General features: G+C 39.2%; 1 protein-coding gene across 5 annotated transcripts in view; it reads left to right on the top strand.

Moving 5' to 3' along the window:
- Ptbp3 (polypyrimidine tract binding protein 3) overlaps positions 1–17,284 on the top strand; it is an 84,011-nt gene that overhangs the window by 27,973 nt on the left and 38,754 nt on the right. For 2 of the 5 annotated variants that reach the window (XM_036178744.1, XM_036178740.1), the window contains 2 exons: positions 890–974; positions 13,740–13,909. In XM_036178744.1, the coding sequence (XP_036034637.1) occupies positions 941–974; positions 13,740–13,909 (204 nt within the window). In that variant the 5' untranslated portion in view covers positions 890–940. Of the gene's footprint in view, positions 1–889; positions 975–13,739; positions 13,910–17,284 lie in introns of those variants that run through there. The other 3 variants (XM_036178741.1, XM_036178742.1, XM_036178743.1) reach the window with 3 other exon arrangements.

Below are 17,284 nucleotides of genomic sequence, written 5' to 3'. Positions count from 1 at the left end.
CTGTAATTTCTGCACTCAGAAGGCTGAAGCAAGAGGATAGAGAGATCACCTTTCAGCCTTGGCTGAAAGTATAGCACGACTCTCAGAAAAACCAAGGTCTGGAGCTGTAGCTGGGTGGTAGGATGTTTGCCTTGCAAGGCCAATCAATACCCAGCACCAGGAGACAGACTTCTCTCTTGCCATAAATGAATAAAATTTTGAAAACATTTGCTTAAAATATAGTGCACATCTCCAATCATGGTGATGTGCACCTTTAATCCCAGTACTCGGAGGCAGAGGCAGAATCTCTTGAGTGTGAGGATAGCCTAGTCTACAGAGCAAGTTCGAGGCCAGCCAGGGCTGTACCGAGAAACCCTGTCTTGAAAAACCAAAAAAAGAAGTTGGGGAGGGAGAAATACAGTATACACCAAAGATAGTTTTTAGGATTAATGGTATGGAAATCAATAATCATGAAATTTCGACCAGTATGGATATAAAGTGTGTCCTTGTAGCTCTATTTTTAGAAATGAGTATTGAAAGTAGGATTCTTAGAATGTATACATTAATTGTTTGCATGTAAATATATTTCATAAAAAACTTTTTCAGAATGTAGTTTCCTAAATACAGTTTGGTACTTCAGACATAGCATTTTGGATAATTGGAATTGGTCAGAAGCATTTGCAAAATTAGGTACCCACTGTTTCTCTTTTTATCTTTTCTTTCTTTTTTCCTTTTTTTATGACTAGACTGAGCAGCTGCTGTAGTTTTTCTTTATACATAGTTTGCTTCCAACCATCTTTTAAAATATCTTTATATTTAAATAATACTAACTTTTAGTAAATTTATTAGTAAACATAAGCCATTATTTTAAAACTTGCTTTATTAATTGAGCATAAATTTTGCTTTTCAGCGGGGTTCTGATGAGCTTCTTTCACCTGGTGTCATTAACGGACCTTCTACCATGAACAGTTCTACTCCTTCTGCAGGTGTGTATGGTAAGTTCTGCCCTCCCCCATGTTTTGTTTCTCTGTGAGCTTCCCTCCCCTTTTCTCATTGTTCTTATATGCCACCATAGACAGTAAAAATCTGTGTGAATTTTACTCAGCGAGAAGTGAAAGCATCAGTTTAGGAAAAAAGATGGTATATGTTGAAGAAATTTATGAATGAGTCCACCATATTTTAATCTACCAAAAAATTAATTGGAAAGATTTTGTAGGAAGAGGATTTGTTAATATGAACATGTGAACAGAGTGATCTGGGAATTGAGACTAAAGCCAGCTTTGTAAAGTTGAGCTCACATTGGGTTCATTGGAGAAGAGGCTGGGGAGATATGTATGTAGTTTATGGGGAAGTCTGGCAGTGCAAGCCTGAGGGCCTGATGTGATGATGGCCAGTACCCGCCGTGTCTGTAACCCCAGTGTTGGAGTTTGAGGGGTGGAGAATAGAGAGAAAGAATCCTTGGGGCTTGCTAGCCAGCCAGTCTAGTCAAAACAGGGAGCTCTAGGTTTAGTGTGAGACCCTGTCTCAAAAAGGAAGGGGAAGAATGGTAGAGGAAGCAAACCTCCAACTCCCCTTCTGGCCACTGTAAGTACATGCATGCCATCAGTCAGCGAAAGATGAATGTTGGCACTCACTGCCTCTTCCTTTTTATTCATTCCAGGAGCCTAGCTCGTGGAAAGAGACTGCCCACATTCAGGTTGGGCCTTTCCACTTCAGTAAAGCCTCTTTATTTGGAAACCCTTCCGAGATAACACCTAAGGGTTTGTCTCCCAGATGATTTGAAGTGTCCTAAAGTTGACCATCAGGATTAACCAGCACACTCAAGAAAAACTTGGAAGTGCTGAAAATCTGCAAACAGCCTGACTTACCCTTGAAGGTTTTGAGTGTGGGATATATTTGCCTTTGTTTTTAGAGCTCTTGTGTTGCATGTGAGGACAGACAGGCTTGAGCACCGTTACTGAAATTTTCATTATTCTTCTCAGGAGTGATCTAACTCCCCACAGAGAGTTGTCTCCTGGAATTCCAGTTGACCTTATAGGACCAGCACACCTACCTTTCTTGCTTGGTTTTAGCTTCTTTTATATACTTTGTCCTTTCTTTCTCCTTAAGAAAATGCTGTTTTGGATAATTAGAATAATTTTCTGATTCACTCAATTTGCCTTCTCCAGTTTGTCATGCAAGCATGAGGGGCCTGACTTAGATTGCCAGTACCCGTGTAAAGGCTAGTCACTGCCCATCTCTGTAACCCTGCTGTGAGCAGTGGATGGAGAACCCTTGGGGCTCATTGGGTTTTTTTGAGTTTTGTAGTTTTCATTTCTCTCTACCTGCCTGCTTGCCTGCCCATCCATCCATCCATCCATCCATCCATCCATCCATCCATCCATCCATCCATCGCCAAGGAGTGAGGGTATGTTGTTAGGGATCTAATCTAGTCCTTGAAAATGCTAGGCAGGCCCTACTCATCCAGCCTTGTTTGATTCATGCTCCTCCTAGATTGTCCTGGAAGGTGAGAGGGGGTGGGTGTGGTATGAGTGTGGGTGTGTTGTTAAATTAACAGTAGTACCTTGATTTTCCTTATGATTTCCATTTGGTAATGTAGAATAAACTTTTTTTCTTCATGCTGGGAAGTGGACCCCCAGACCTTTCATATATTAGAATGAAGTTGCATTTCTGGAACCAAAGAAACCTCTTAAAACAATGATAATTTAATCTGGGCGGTGGTGGTGCACGCCTTTAATCCCAGCATTTGGGAGGAAGAGTCAGGCAGATCTCTGAATTTCGAGACCAGATTGGGCTACCAAGTGAGTTCCAGGAAAGGCACAAAGCTACACAGAGAAACCCTGTCTCAAAAAAAACCAAACCAAACCAAACCAAAACAAAAACAAACAATGATAATTTATTTCTTGGTAATAGCCCAAACCCAAGTGTGTTCGAGCTTGTGATTTTTTTTTTTCTGCCTCTGCATCCAGAATGCTTCTGGTGTTACAGGCATTTGCCACCATTACTCACTTGAACAATGAATATGACTCATAATTCCCTGTAACTCCAGCTTCAACTTTCATAGGCATCCATATATTAGTGACATTCCCACGCACATGCACACATGCACGCAGTTAGCAAATTACTACAAAAAAGTCATAGGAGTAGACTTTGATGCTTTCTTAAGATGCTTATATAATTTTTTAAAGACAACATAAAGTCTTACTGTGCACCGAAGTGAGAGCCAATTAACTGACTTGCTGAGTGATCTTTTTTTCTTTTTCTTCAGTAGAATCAGAAAAAATTTGTAGCTAATCTGAATAACAATTTTAAAATACTTTAAGAAGTCTGGGGAGGCTGGGTGGTGGTGCATACCTTTAATCTCAGCACTTTAAGAAGGCTGGGGAGGCAGAGGCAGGCGGATCTCTGCATTCAAGGTCAGCCTGGTCTACGGAGTGAGTTCCAGGACAGGCTCCAAAACTACACAGAGAAACCCTGTCTTGAGGGAGGGAAAAATATAGGGAAAACTCATTTCTATTGGTAGAATATTCTTCGTTTGAAAGCAGGAACTAGGCTTGCACCAAACCTCTTGCAAGTACATAGCTGTTTCATAACATTTTTGCCAGGTGTGGACTCCAGTGATAGGCTGATGACGCATGGCTGTGAGTTAACCTGAAAGACAGAAGAAAGCTGGAGTAGAGAGTTTATTACACACACTGGGGTAGCTACAGCAGATAAGCTTCTGAAAGGTTTGTGCCACTGAGAGGAGGGAAGCCTTGTACAGCAGTTGAGGGGCAGGTTATTTCATGGACCGTTTTCATGGGGTCCAGAGCTAAGGCAAGAGCTATATCTGAAGGAACAGACTAGCTTTCTGCCCTTGTTAAATATTAAGCTTTACAGCACCAATTGTCTCTGGAGGCTGATCTTTGGGGCTCAGATACCATGGATCATTGGGAGTTTGTCTTGGAATGTTTGTGTGAGCACAGATCGCTAGAGAAGGCTCCAAGCAGTTGAGTTTTGATTGTTAAATGTGGAGACTGAAGGGTTTGTTTTTGGCATTTTTGTCTCTATGATTTTCAGTAAGAACAGTTTTCTTACCTTGAGTATGTGGCACCAATATTTTCATTTTAGTATTACCACAAAACGGTTTTTATCTTAGCCAGGACTCAGGAAGCAGAGGCAGAAGGATTTTGAATTTAACGACAGCAAGTTCCTAGGCCAGCCTTCACAACAAAATTCTATCCTACCTCAAAATGATGATAGTAACAATTCTTACCTTTAATGTTGAACCTTTAAAACTGAATTTAAATATATTAGGTAGAATTAGTCCTCTAATGTTAAGTTGGGTTCCACTGAAAGAATTCAGAAGTATGCTAGTATTTTGTAATAGTTGATTTTCTAAAGTTAGCAAATGATGACAAAACTGAATGGTTAATAGTCTGCTAATGGAGTTGCTAACTGTCTCTTTATGGCATAGACAGCAAAAGAAGCTGCATGTGAAATTAAGGAAAATTGTGAATTGGTTCATTGCAAGATATTCAACAGAATAGTGATAAAGTTGTATTTCATGTGTACTTTGCCCATTAAAGGGAGTGTGTGTGAGGGAGAGAGTGATTGAAAGCTGTTAGAAAAAGCTAACTATTTCTACTTACTCATATTCTACTGTATCTGCTGCTTTTAAATCAAAGGCTCTGTCTGTTGTTCCTGAATTTGTAAAGATGTCCATCTGTCGTTGAGTAACTTTCAGATTTAACTGCTCTGTCTAAATGAGTAGATGAGACTGTAGCAGAAACCTGTGGCTAAGGAATTCAATCTATAAATACCATTCTGGCTTTTTTTGGTACAACTAACAATATAGACAGATATATTTAAAATGAAGATTTTTATGTTGCCTGAGGATAGTGGAACATTGGTGCCAAGTTATGACTTCCTCAGGCAACTTGGGACCTACAGTTACTCTCTTTAAATGTTGTTAATTCTTTTAAAATCCTCTGTAGGCTGCTGAGGTGCTCAGGGGGTAAAGGTCCTTGCTGCCAAGCCTGGTGACCTGAGTTTCCTCCCCAGATTTTACATGTGGAAGGAGAGACCTGACTCCTGTTGTCCTTTGACTTCACAGGTCTCTGTGACACAAACATGTCTGCACATGCACACATGTGTACACGCAAGATCAGTAAATAAAATGTAGTTAAAAAGAACAGAGACATTTCTTTGTTGTAGCTACATATCCTGTAAGAGATTTAAATTATGAAGTTTAGTTCTAAAACAAAGAATATCTCTTCTATGAACTTTTCCTGTTAAACAGACTTGAAAGAGATTTTTATTCAACGTACATTAAATTTATGTTACTATGATATACTGGTTTCACTGGTGTGTGTGTGTGTGTGTGTGTGTGTGTGTGTGTGTGTGTGTGTGTGTACACACAGGCAATGTTTTCTATTTGGCAACTTGAACATGGTTCTGTGCTGTTAAGGTTTTTTGTTTTGTGCCTTCTAATAATTATGAAAAAGAATTCCATGCTTCATGAATTCCACTATCCCTTTAAATACAGTTGTACAAACTAATGGCAGATACTATGATACTATTTCTTTTCTTGGTTTTATTTCAGCCTATTGTTACTCAGATTAAACAGCTACTTTCAAAATCTTCCTTTTGGTTAGAGGTGGTTTTGACTAATAAGTAGTATTATATGGGACTTGCAGGGCATCTCTGTATACTGTTTTTCTTTTCTCCTGCTTGGAGGAGTTCTGTCTTCAATCTGAGATTGTAAGGATAAGGATTACATTTCAGCAAGAGACAAAACGTAGCCCCTTCCCATTGTGTCAAGGCTGAGCAAGGTATCCCACCACAGGGAATGGGCTCCAAAAAGCCAGTTCATGTACCTGGGATAAGTCCTGGCCCTGCTACTAGGGACCCCACAAACAGATCAAGCCACACAACTGTCACCTACATTCAGTGGATTTAGTTCAGTCCCACGCAGGTTCCCAAGCTGTCAGTCCAGAGTCAGTGAGCTCCAACTAGCACCAGTCAGCTGTCTCTGTGGGTTTCCCCATCATGATCTTGACCCCCTCTTCTTCTGCTCTACCACTGAGCTAAATCCCCAACCCAGCTTCTGATGTTTTACATAGATGAAGTAATTTGCACCTGGCATTTGGTTTCTGGGAGCTCCTTTTGGGTTGCTTTGAAGGTACAGATATTAACCATCTCAACTGTAAAAGAGTACATAAACATGCCCTAGGTGAAGGGGAGAGGGCTTCAGTCCTTCCAGGCTGGACCCCCTGCAGCCGTGATAGGCTAAATTCATTCTTCAGATGCCTCTGTGTCTTCATTCCACGGACCCTCGTGAACCCACACACTCATGTAGTGACCACAGCTACATGGATCTCTTAGAACTGGGGCTGTAGGTGTGGATCCTACCTGGTGTGGATGCTGGGCATTGAACTCAGGTCCTTTGGGAAGAGCATCAACCAGGTTTTAACCCCTGAGCTGTCTTTCCAGCCCAATGTTCGGCTGCTGATTATGTCGTCTATTTATTTATGGAGCTATGATAATAATTATACTAAAAGTCATTATATGACTCCGGTGTAAAATGAAAGCTATAGAGAAATACTTTGATTGATACAGTTATGTTTTTTTTTTTTTTTTTTTTTTGGTTTTTTGAGACAGGGTTTCTCTGTGTAGCTTTGGAGCCTGTCCTAGATCTCTCTCTGTAGACCAGGCTGGCCTTGAACACACAAAGATTCGCCTGTTCACAGTTCTGGAGGCTAGGAAGTATTAAATGAAGGTGGCCACAGATTCAGTTGACTGGTGAGGGTTTTTTCCTGGTTCATATTTTTTCCTATGTCCTCAGATGGAGAAATGGCAAGGCAGCCATCTTTGTTTTCTGTTTTTGTTTTTTTGAGACAGGGTTTCTCTGTGTAGTTTTGGTGCCTGTCCTGGATATCACTCTGTAGACTAGGCTGGCCTGGAACTCACAGAGATCCACCTGGCTCTGCCTCCAGAGTGCTGGGATTAAAAGTGTGCGCCACCACCGCCTGACCAGTGAATTCTAACATCACACAAGATGAACACAGTATGTACATGGTTGAATGTGTATGTGATTAAGACTCTTAGTGGTCCCTATGTCAATGTCAGTCTATCTCTCAGCCAGTGGATCAGGATATAGCCCTTACCTACTTCTCCAGCATCATGTGTGCTACCATGTTCCCAGCCATGATGATAACGAACTAAATCTCTGGAACTGCAAGCAAGCCCTCAGTGAAGTGCTTTATTTTATAAGAGTTGCCTTGGTTGTGGTGTCTCTCCACAGAATAGAACAGTGACTAAGAAGTGATAGAGTGCTATTTTACATTTTAAGAAAGTAGTCATAAGTTATGAGAAGATTATTTTAGAAAATCTGGTTCCTAATCAAGAAGTCAAATCCCCTGTCACCTACCCATATTTCAGAAGATCTAAAAATATTCCCAAGTCTGTAGTTTGGGGTTTGAATTACAGCACTCTCATCTCTGTTTTGAGTTAATGTAACTTATGAAAAATAATACGCCCATGATTGGCTTAGCTTAATCCATACATACAAGAACAGGTCCAAAACAGGAAATTATAAAATATGTCACTACGGCAAATAAATGGAGACAAAACCTTATAACAAATTAATAATATAATTAGGCCCAGAGGTAGTGATGCACACCTTTAATCCCAGCACTCAGGAGGCAGAGGCAGGTATAGCTCTGTGAGTTTGAGGCCAGCCTGGTCAACAGAGCAAGTTCCAGGACAGCCAGGACTACATAGAGAAACCTTGTCTCGAAAAACAAAAAACAACAAATGAATAAAATTAAAAGCATAATTATAGCTGTAATAAAACATAAAAAGAAACCAACAAAGTATGATAATGAATTATTACCAAAATCTAGTAATCAAAAGATCAAATAATAGATGAGCTTGGGTGTAGCTTATTTTCTATGACTCTTCTTTGAGAAACCACACCCATTCTCTGGGGTATGTCTTACTCTCTTCTGAGCAGTTTACTGCTCAACCATATATTGAAATATCTTTATTAAATCCCAACCCTGCTTAATTAAAAAAGATTTAAAAAGCCATTTTCATTACAGTTTAAAATAAGACAACATATATAATTTACCACTACCATCTAACTTATTTAGAGGGAGATTCCAGTGAATAATTAACAAATTAGTGAAATAACCTTTGTATTTATATACTTGAAATTATCTTCATTACAAAGTCTGGAAGACTAGTGACAAAGCATGTATGAGGTTCTGGGTGCAAAACCCAGAATTACAAAAGCAGCAGCATACTAACAGTACATAGCTAGTAACAAATACAAATGAAAAATAGTAATAAAATCGAAATAAGCTTAAACATGGTAGTACTTACCTATGGTCGTGTAACTCAGGAGGCTGAGGGAGGAAGGTTATGAGCTGAAAGGCAACCTTGGGGTACAAAATGTGTTCTAGGCCAAACAGATCAACAAAGTGAGACCCTGTCTCAGTTCCTGCCTCCAGAAAACTAAAGTTTATATGCATATGACAATGTTAGAAAGAAGTTACTTGAAAGTTTGTCATTTGTGTAAGAAACTCTAGCAGTTGGAAAAGTGGCCTAGTTATAAAGTCCTTGTCTCACATAAAAAACCGAGAGCATGCTTGTAATACCAATTTTGTTGTGGCGAGACTAGGGAACTGCTGGAGTTGGTGGCCAGCTGTTCCACCCTACCTGAGGAACTGATTTAAATCAGTGAGACCCTCTCTTCTCAGAGACGTGGACATGTTCCTGAGGATGACACCCAATGTTGGTTTCATAAATACGTGTAGATCTGTGCACAAACATGAAAGAAAAATACTAACTGCAAAGGGAACATGTGACAGTGACGGTATTCTGTCTCAAGTTTGGTGGTTATAATACAGATGCATAGATCTGTCAGATCATCAAAATCTGTATTGCTTGACATTTCTTTAGTTTTGTGGTAGAAATACAAGATTGGTTTCATTCTTTGAGACAGTATTTCCCTGAGTAGCCCAGGCTGTCCTCAGCATTTACAGTACTGGGTTATAGGGGTGTGCCACTGAATCCACCTGGGATACAATAGTAGTAGTAGTAGTAGTAATAATAATAATAATAATAATAATAATAATAATAATAATAATAATAATAAAATAATAACAACAACAATACCATGAGCATTGTGGCTGGAGAGATGTCTTGGCAGTTAGTTAATGTTTGTTGCTCTTTCAGAGGACCTGAATTCAGTTCCTAGTACCTACATCAGGAAGCTCCCAATTGGCCAGTAACTAACAGTTGTAGAGATTCCAATGCTGCCCCCTTTTGGCCTTTACAGGTACCTGCATACACATGTGGCATACATATAAATAATAAAATTCAAAACAAAATAAGACCTTGGCAGGGTGGCTCTCACCCTCTAATTCCTCAACTTGTGAGGTGAGGCTAGAAAGATGGGTGAAAATCAGGCCTGCCTGGGCTTGATAGAGAAACTGTTTCTGACCGGTGGTGGTGGTGGTGGTGGTGGTGCACGCCTTTAACCTCAGCACTTGGGAGGCAGAAACAGGCGGATCTTTGTGAGTTCGAGGCCAGCCTGGTCTACAGAGTGAGATCCAGGAAAGGCACAAAAGCTACATAGAGAAACCCGGTCTCGAAAAACAAAAACAAAACAAAACAAAAAGAAACTCTGTTTCCAAACAAGGGTTGGGGAATATAACATAGTAGAGTATTTGCCTAGCATTTGCAAGGCCCTGGGTTTACTCACTACCACTGCCAAATAAACAGATAAGTAAACAAAGTACAGAGACTTCCATATATATGATATTTGATAATTTTTAGTGTTTACTTGGTGAAATACAACATTTATAAAAAGTACATATTACTATTTCCATATTGTTTGTTAGTACCATATTCTGTTTGTTTATTGCATATGTGTGTGGGAGTATGTGCCATGGTACATTCAGAGGACAACTTTCAAGACTGTTCTCTCCTTCCACCTTGTGGTTTCTGCAAATCATACTTGGGTCCTCTAGTTCGTTAATAGGTACCCACTGAGTCATCCTGCAGGAGTCCTGCTTTGACTTTTCTTGTTCACATGTTTGTTTATGAACATTTCTGCAACTGCAGTGGTTTGGTTTTTTGTTTGTTTGGTTGGTTTTTCGAGACAGGGTTTCTCTGTGTAGTTTTGGTGCCTGTCCTGGATCTCGCTCTGTATACCTGGCCTCGAACTCAAAGAGATCTATCTGCCTGGCCCTGCCTCCTGAGCACTGAGATTAAAGGCGTTCACCACCACTGCCTGGCATAACTTCAGATTTTTTTTTTTTATCAAGTCTTTTAAATATAGTCTTTTTTTTTCTTTTCCCTGAAGTAAGACTTTCAAATTTCATAGATAACATTTTCAATTAGTGTGTAGCAGTGTCCTGAACTACTGAAAACATCAAGGAAAAAAAAGTTGACACCAAATAGTAGAAACAATGTAATTTCTAGGTTGAAAAGTTTTGTTTTGTTTTTAAAGAAAAATCAGATATGCAGTTGATTACTTTGTACTAGATACTGTGTCAGACATTTAAAAGATGCTGAAAGTTAAGATGATTTAGTTTTATAATTTCCCTCTTATCATATTTATAGAAAAATTTGAGGTATACTAAGGAACAAGTCGTCTGGCCAGAACAGAACATTTGATTGAACAGCTGACCAAGGGCCCTTTCCCTTCTTGATGTTGGCCATGTAGTTTTATCATGTGGAACAGTTACTTATGTAAAGTGCTTGTCTATAACTGCTCGTGTGGGGTCAAGGTTGCCATGGTAGACCTATTGCGGTGCAGTGCAGTACGAGTTCCAGTAATTGCTCGCTTCTAGCATTCAGCTTTTCAGACACAGGGTATCTCTGTCAAATAAACAGCTTCCTTTTTAAAACTGTTTTTATTTACCTACTTTATATGTATGATTGTTTTGCTTCCATGTGTGTCTGTGCACCATGTGTGTACCTGATGTCCAAGCTGGTTAGAAGAGGGCATTGGCTTCCCTGGAACTGGAGTTATGGATGGATACTTGCCAGCCACTATGTGGGTGCTGAGAATCAAACCCAGGTCTTTTACTAGAGCAAGAAATGCTCTTCACCCCTAAGCCACCTCTCTAGCCCCAGAAGCAACCTTAATGTTCCTTGATTATGTTAGAGTGTTCAGGACTAGTTTACAGTAGCTCCACACCTTGAGCAGTTTCTTCAAGTACTTAATGCCATGGTGGTCATTAGTGTTGAGCTCTCTATGTCACAGAATATGCCCTTGCTCAGCTTCTGTCTGAATGGCAGGTGTTTGGGGTTTTATTCTAGTAACAATATTGCAGAACTACAATTTGTTATTTATATATGTGTAAACCTGCTCATCTGCCCATTCTCCTGCCCTCTCCCCGGGGGAATTTACAGTATCTGTTGAATTTGCTTGCCCTTTTCTAGGAGTGCCAAAATACTTTAGAGATTTTTGTGGTTAAAAACTGCCTTTAGAGTTAGACCTTAATTTTGATATTTATGGAACTAAATTAAGTCAGTTTAGGCTTTTAAAAAAAGCTTTAAAATAAGGAACTAAAGGATATTTTAGTTATTTGGAAGTCTGTCAGGGTTCTTAGAGCTAGGTATTAACATGATAGACTTCTTTTAAATTCTGAGGACATGGTGGGGATCCATAGGAAAGGAGGTCAAAAAGGGACAAGGTCGGAAGTGCTGTTGGTGATTTAGAGTGGGAATGAAAGAAGTCAGAAGTGAATTTCGAGAGACAAGGCTGTGTTTCTTGATGTAGTAGTTTAATTCACCCGTAAATATGTGAGTGTCTATTTGTTGGTTCTGTCCAGGACGCTTCCTGGATTCAGGGAAAATTTGGGAGCAAGTGTTGTGTGTATGGGTGTTCAACACATTCATGTATTTTTAGGTCAAGTTGTGTATGCCACAGACATGGCATAAAATATTGTTGTATTTATATATGGTCCTCATAATTTATTTAGGATTATAGGTAGTGTATTTTCATTAGTGTTTAGGGAAAAGATATTAGGGGTTTGGCAAGACTGTATTTTTCTGTCAATACTGGCAAATACCACATTTAATATTTAAAGCAGTATAATAAAACTTTTACTTTTAAATAATTATATTCAGCCTATCTTCATTCTCTTCTTAGAAGAAAAATATTTCTGAATTTCATCTGCATAAACTTGAGTAATCCATATAGGCAGGTCAGTCCTAGTTAGTAAGATTTAAATACAGTCTGGCTATGTGCTAGGATATGAGTTTACTTTGCAGTGGCCATTCTGAAATTTCAGGGCAGAACAGCACTCTTGAGGACATGCTGTACTGTAGATGCGTAGTACATCTGTAGTTTGAAGTATGGAAAGGGTATTGGAAAATGTGGATTTCCACCAGGGTCTGCTTATTATTACTGAGTAGGATTATCATAAGAACACAAAATTTAGCTAGTAAAGATAGAGTGATAAAACCTATAATGCCTGAGAAATACACTAACCTTTGACATGTAGCTCATCCACATCTCCTTGGTTGTGTTAGATACAAAATGTATATTATACTCTTTCCTAAAATTTATTGTTTTAATTATTTTTTAGTAGTATAATATTGGTGAAATTATTATGGCCACTCCACGTAGTTAAAAGAGAGGTTTATTCTGTGGGGTAACTTACAAATGAAGGGATAGGTTGCAGGGTCTGCCAAAAGGTATGGCGCAGTCTGGTGGTGTTCTCTGGAGAACACTGCTTGGTCTACCTCCAGTGTCCAGGGTCCCAGAACCAAGAGAGGCCTCTCCTCTCGATCCTGGGTCTTGAGCCTCCTCCCTTAGCCCCGCCTTGTGGGCGTGACCATTACCAAAGCCTCAGTGGGGGTTGGAACTTCCAGGCCAAGGCTGGGATGGCTACCCACTACAGTGTAATGAATTGGAAAAGGGTCTGTAAAAATATATTAGTGGGGTTGGAGATATTGCTGAATTATTAAGAGCACTTGGTGCTGTTGCAGAACACTCGGGTTCAGTTTTCAGCACCCACAGGGCAGCCTAAAACTCTGTAATGTCAGCACCAGGGAATCCAGTACCCATTTCTGGTTCCTTGGGAACCAGGCATGAAGACTGTACATACATGTGTGCAGGAAAAATGCTCATCCCCATAAAAATAAACTTAACATATATGATATATGAGACATTCTGAATATTGTTCTGAACATTGAGTTTAGAGGTATATCATACCTCATTTAATGATTGGCATGCATCTTGCCCATTTTGTCATTAGTAAACATCCTAGCGTGTGCTTATACTTACTTACTACACACTTAGTTTACATATACACATATGGTACATGTGGTTTAGCCCGTGCCCCAGCCTGCAAGTCTATACAAATTGTCACTGTATTGAATACAAATACTGTAGGTATTTGTAGTTAGTGCTGTGTATCTAAACATAGAAAAGGTAGACTTGAGTTGAGTGCTTACTTCATGAAGGTGGTATATATGACTCTTTATGAAGTAATATACTTCATTTATCCTACCTAATACTTTTCCTTTAAAAAAATCAGACAACAATTAAAAAAATTTAGTGGCCATGGTGAAAAGCCAAAAGTAGTTCATCAAGAGGTGGTTGGTTTTATTTTCTGCTCATATCATTCTTATCAACCCCATAGCTCCATGAATTTCAAATCTGATATACTAGAAGGTCAAGTGACAGTTCAGTTAAATGCAGTATGTCAACCCAAATTAGTTTCAGTAATTAAAAAATATCTTATGTTTTTTAGCTAATGGGAATGACAACAAGAAATTTAAAGGAGATAGACCTCCCTGTTCGCCTTCCCGTGTTCTCCATCTTCGCAAAATTCCATGTGATGTCACCGAAGCAGAGGTCATATCATTAGGTCTACCATTTGGCAAAGTAACTAATCTTTTGATGTTGAAAGGAAAAAGCCAGGTATGTAATATTCAAAGATCAACACTGAGTGATAATCTTCTGGGTGGTAGTATTTCAGATAATTTTTATTTTCCTGAACTTAAAATTAACAAGTTAATTTGACAGGGTCTTTCTTTTATGCTCTGGCTGGTGTCAAATTCATAAGCTCAAGTGACCTTTCTGAAGTTCAGCCCTCCAAGTATCTGGGACCTCAGGAGTGTATGCCACCATGCAGCTCAGCTTTTCTTACTATCCATGACCACAAATTAGTTTTTAACACAAGGAACAGGAGTATTTCTTTTCTGTTGACTTGGGGTCATTTTATTAAGCCCTATTTTATATTTTACTTAATGTTTTCTACTATAGGATGGTTCTTAAACATATTCTGTAATTACTGATAGAGAAGTTATAAATTATGCTTTGTTTGTCCAAGTAAGGACCAGTTAAGTTTTCCATACTACATAGTCATCACTGTAAGCTAAAGATCTAATTGGCTTTTACATGGGATTCAAGAGTTGGGACCAGCTAGGCATACTGGCACACACCTTTAATCCCAGTACTAGAGGAGCAGAGGCAGGTGAATCTCTGAATTTGAGGCCAGCATGATCTACATAGTGAGTTCCAGACAGCCAGGGCTGTGTAGAGAGACCCTGTCACAAAACCAAAACCAACAACAGTAACAACAAAAAGAGTTGGGAGATACCTCATTCAGTAAAGTAGAATTGAATATTTAGACATTTTTTAAAGGCTAGAGATTTAGCTCAGCAGTAAAGAGCACTTGCTACTCATGCAGAGGAGCTAGGATCAGTTTCTAGCACCAGGGGATCTGACACTCTCCTAATTCTGTGGGCACTAGGCACACACTTGGTGCATATATATACAGGCAGGCAAACACCCACAAAAGTTTAATTTTTTTTAATGGATTGGTTTTCAGTAGGCCAGTTTTCTTGTAAGAGCTAATTCTCCTTTAAAAACCTGATTGCTGTGAATCTTTCACTCTGGTCTGTTGTAGCCTGTTGCTTTAGGCTAGACTAAACCAATGTCATGTCCCTCATATTGGTGAAATTATGAAGGCCTCTCCACGTAGTTAAAAGGGAGGTTTATTTTGTGGGGTAAGTTACAAGTGAAGGGATCGGTAATAGGGTCTGGGAAAGGTGTGGCGCAGTCCGGCGGTGTTCTCTGGAGAACTCTGCTCGTTCTACCTCCAGTGTCCAGGGTCCAGGAACCAAGAGAGCCCAAGCATCTGGATCTTCAGCTTCCTCTCCCAGCCCTGCCTAGTAGGCGTGACCATTACTGAAGCCTCAATGGGGGTTGGAGCTAACTGGTCAAAGCTGGAATGGCTACCCCACTACATCCTCATTCCATAAAATCATTGAATACTGTGTATATTCTAGTGTTAGGGATTGACTTTAGGGTTTTGCTTGTGCTTGTAAAAGTACTTTACCTTTGAGCTACAACTTGACAATATTATTTCTTTATGATAAAAACATTTAAAATCCTGTTTTCTAGCCTTTTAATTATATAGTATATTATCATTTATTTTATTTTATTTTTTCGTTTTTCCCCCCACTTCCAGTTTTTCAAAACCAGGCTTTCTCTCTGCCTTGTCTATCCTGGAACTTACTATGTTGACCAAGTAAACTAACAAATCTGCCTGTCTCTGCTCCACAAGTGCTGGGACTAAAGGTGTGAGCTACCACCCGATTTATTATAACTTATTTAATGATGTTACTGAGAGAAAGCACAATCACACTGTTACTCCTATCTAAGGATAGTTTAGGCCCATTGATCAACTTTCCCCAAGTCTCTTGCCTCACTAGTTTTTCTCAGCCTTTGGTATCTACTGCACTGCCTAACTTGTGTGAGATCAGTATTTTAAGAGTCTACAAATGAGTAAGATACTGCAATGCTTATCTTTTGTTTTTAGCATAGTTTACTGAATAAAACAATCTCCAGTTCCATCCATTTTGTCAAAAATTGCAGTTTTTTGGGGCCCCCCATGTTTGAATCATTTCATTGTATACAGGTAACACATTTTCTTTATATATTCATTGGTTGATAGGTACCTGAGTTGTTCCTGTGTTTTGGCTGCTGTGAGTAGTAAGGAAATAAATATGGGAATATAGATGTTTCTGTGACCCCCTGGTTTTGTTGCTTTTGAATAAATACCCAGTAATGGATTGCTAGATTATAGGTTAGCTCTATTTAACTTTTTTTATAAAAAGAAATCTCTTTACTGCATGTATAATAGCTACATCAATTTATGTTCCCACTAGCAGTACAAAAAAGGCTTTTCCCCCCCATATTCTCAACACTTTTTTTTTTGAGACAGGATCTCACTGTGTAATTAGTCCAGGTTGGCCTTGAACTCACATCCTCCTGCTTCTGCCTCATGATTCCTGATAGTAATGGTGCATACCATCGTGCCTTGCCCTGCCTTTAGTATTTTGATAATAGCCATTCTGTTATCAAACAACTAATTGTAAGTTTGATTTTTATTTTCCTGATTAGTGGAATTGAGTTGTTTTTTTTTTTTTTTAAATAGCTGCTGACCATTCGGTTTCTTTGGGGGAAAAAATCTGTGTAGGTCTTTTATCTGTCCCTCCCCGCCACGGACAGGGTCAGACTAACCTCTCACCTTTTCATCTTGAGAACCTCTTGCTCCATCTCCTACCTTCTGGACTTACAGCATGTACAGTGCTGGTGCTCTCTAACTCCTGAGCTGTGGAGCCCTCACCTTATAGCTGTGTTCAGACAGGCCCAGCTCTATTACCTGGTTTCTAAAATAGAATTGGTTTTTCCTTTTGTAGTTGAATAATTGGAATTCCTTATCTATTCTGGATAATATCCCCTAATCAGATACATAGTTTGCACATACTGTCTTCCATATAGTGTATTTCTTCCTTATCTTTGTGTCTCCTTGTCTGCTCTCCACCTATTCATCAAAAACCAAACCAAAACAACAACACAAAAATTGGATTTTTCAGTGTTCCTGAAACAGTTTTTCTTAAGGTGAATAAGGAAGCTTCATTTTCTGATACCTAACAAAATGTAGTACCTGTCATGCTCATAGAATTGAATGCCTCCTTGTTCCAACTCAGACCCTTGTAGAATAAATTCTCTTAACACATTTTTGGTTGTCCTGAAAATCTTGTATGCCCAGCATTGCAATGAAGAAGATACCAAATCTAGGCCTTAGACATTTTGTAGCACATCGTAATGTGTTACCTGTTTCTTCTGCTTTCCTTGAGTAGTTTCATTTATAAATAATTCAGACATGACACTGGATAATGCCTGATTGAGTTCATTTTGTTTAATAAACAACATCCCTATTTAATTTAGATGAAGTCACTAAGAATTAGAGACATTAAGTAGCATTCTGTAGTATTCAATCTG

Source organism: Onychomys torridus, chromosome 2 (assembly GCF_903995425.1).
Source record: "Onychomys torridus chromosome 2, mOncTor1.1, whole genome shotgun sequence".
Classification (NCBI taxonomy): Eukaryota; Metazoa; Chordata; class Mammalia; order Rodentia; family Cricetidae; genus Onychomys; species Onychomys torridus.
Note: the sequence above shows the minus strand (reverse complement) of the source record. Positions and strands in the feature narration are given on the sequence as shown.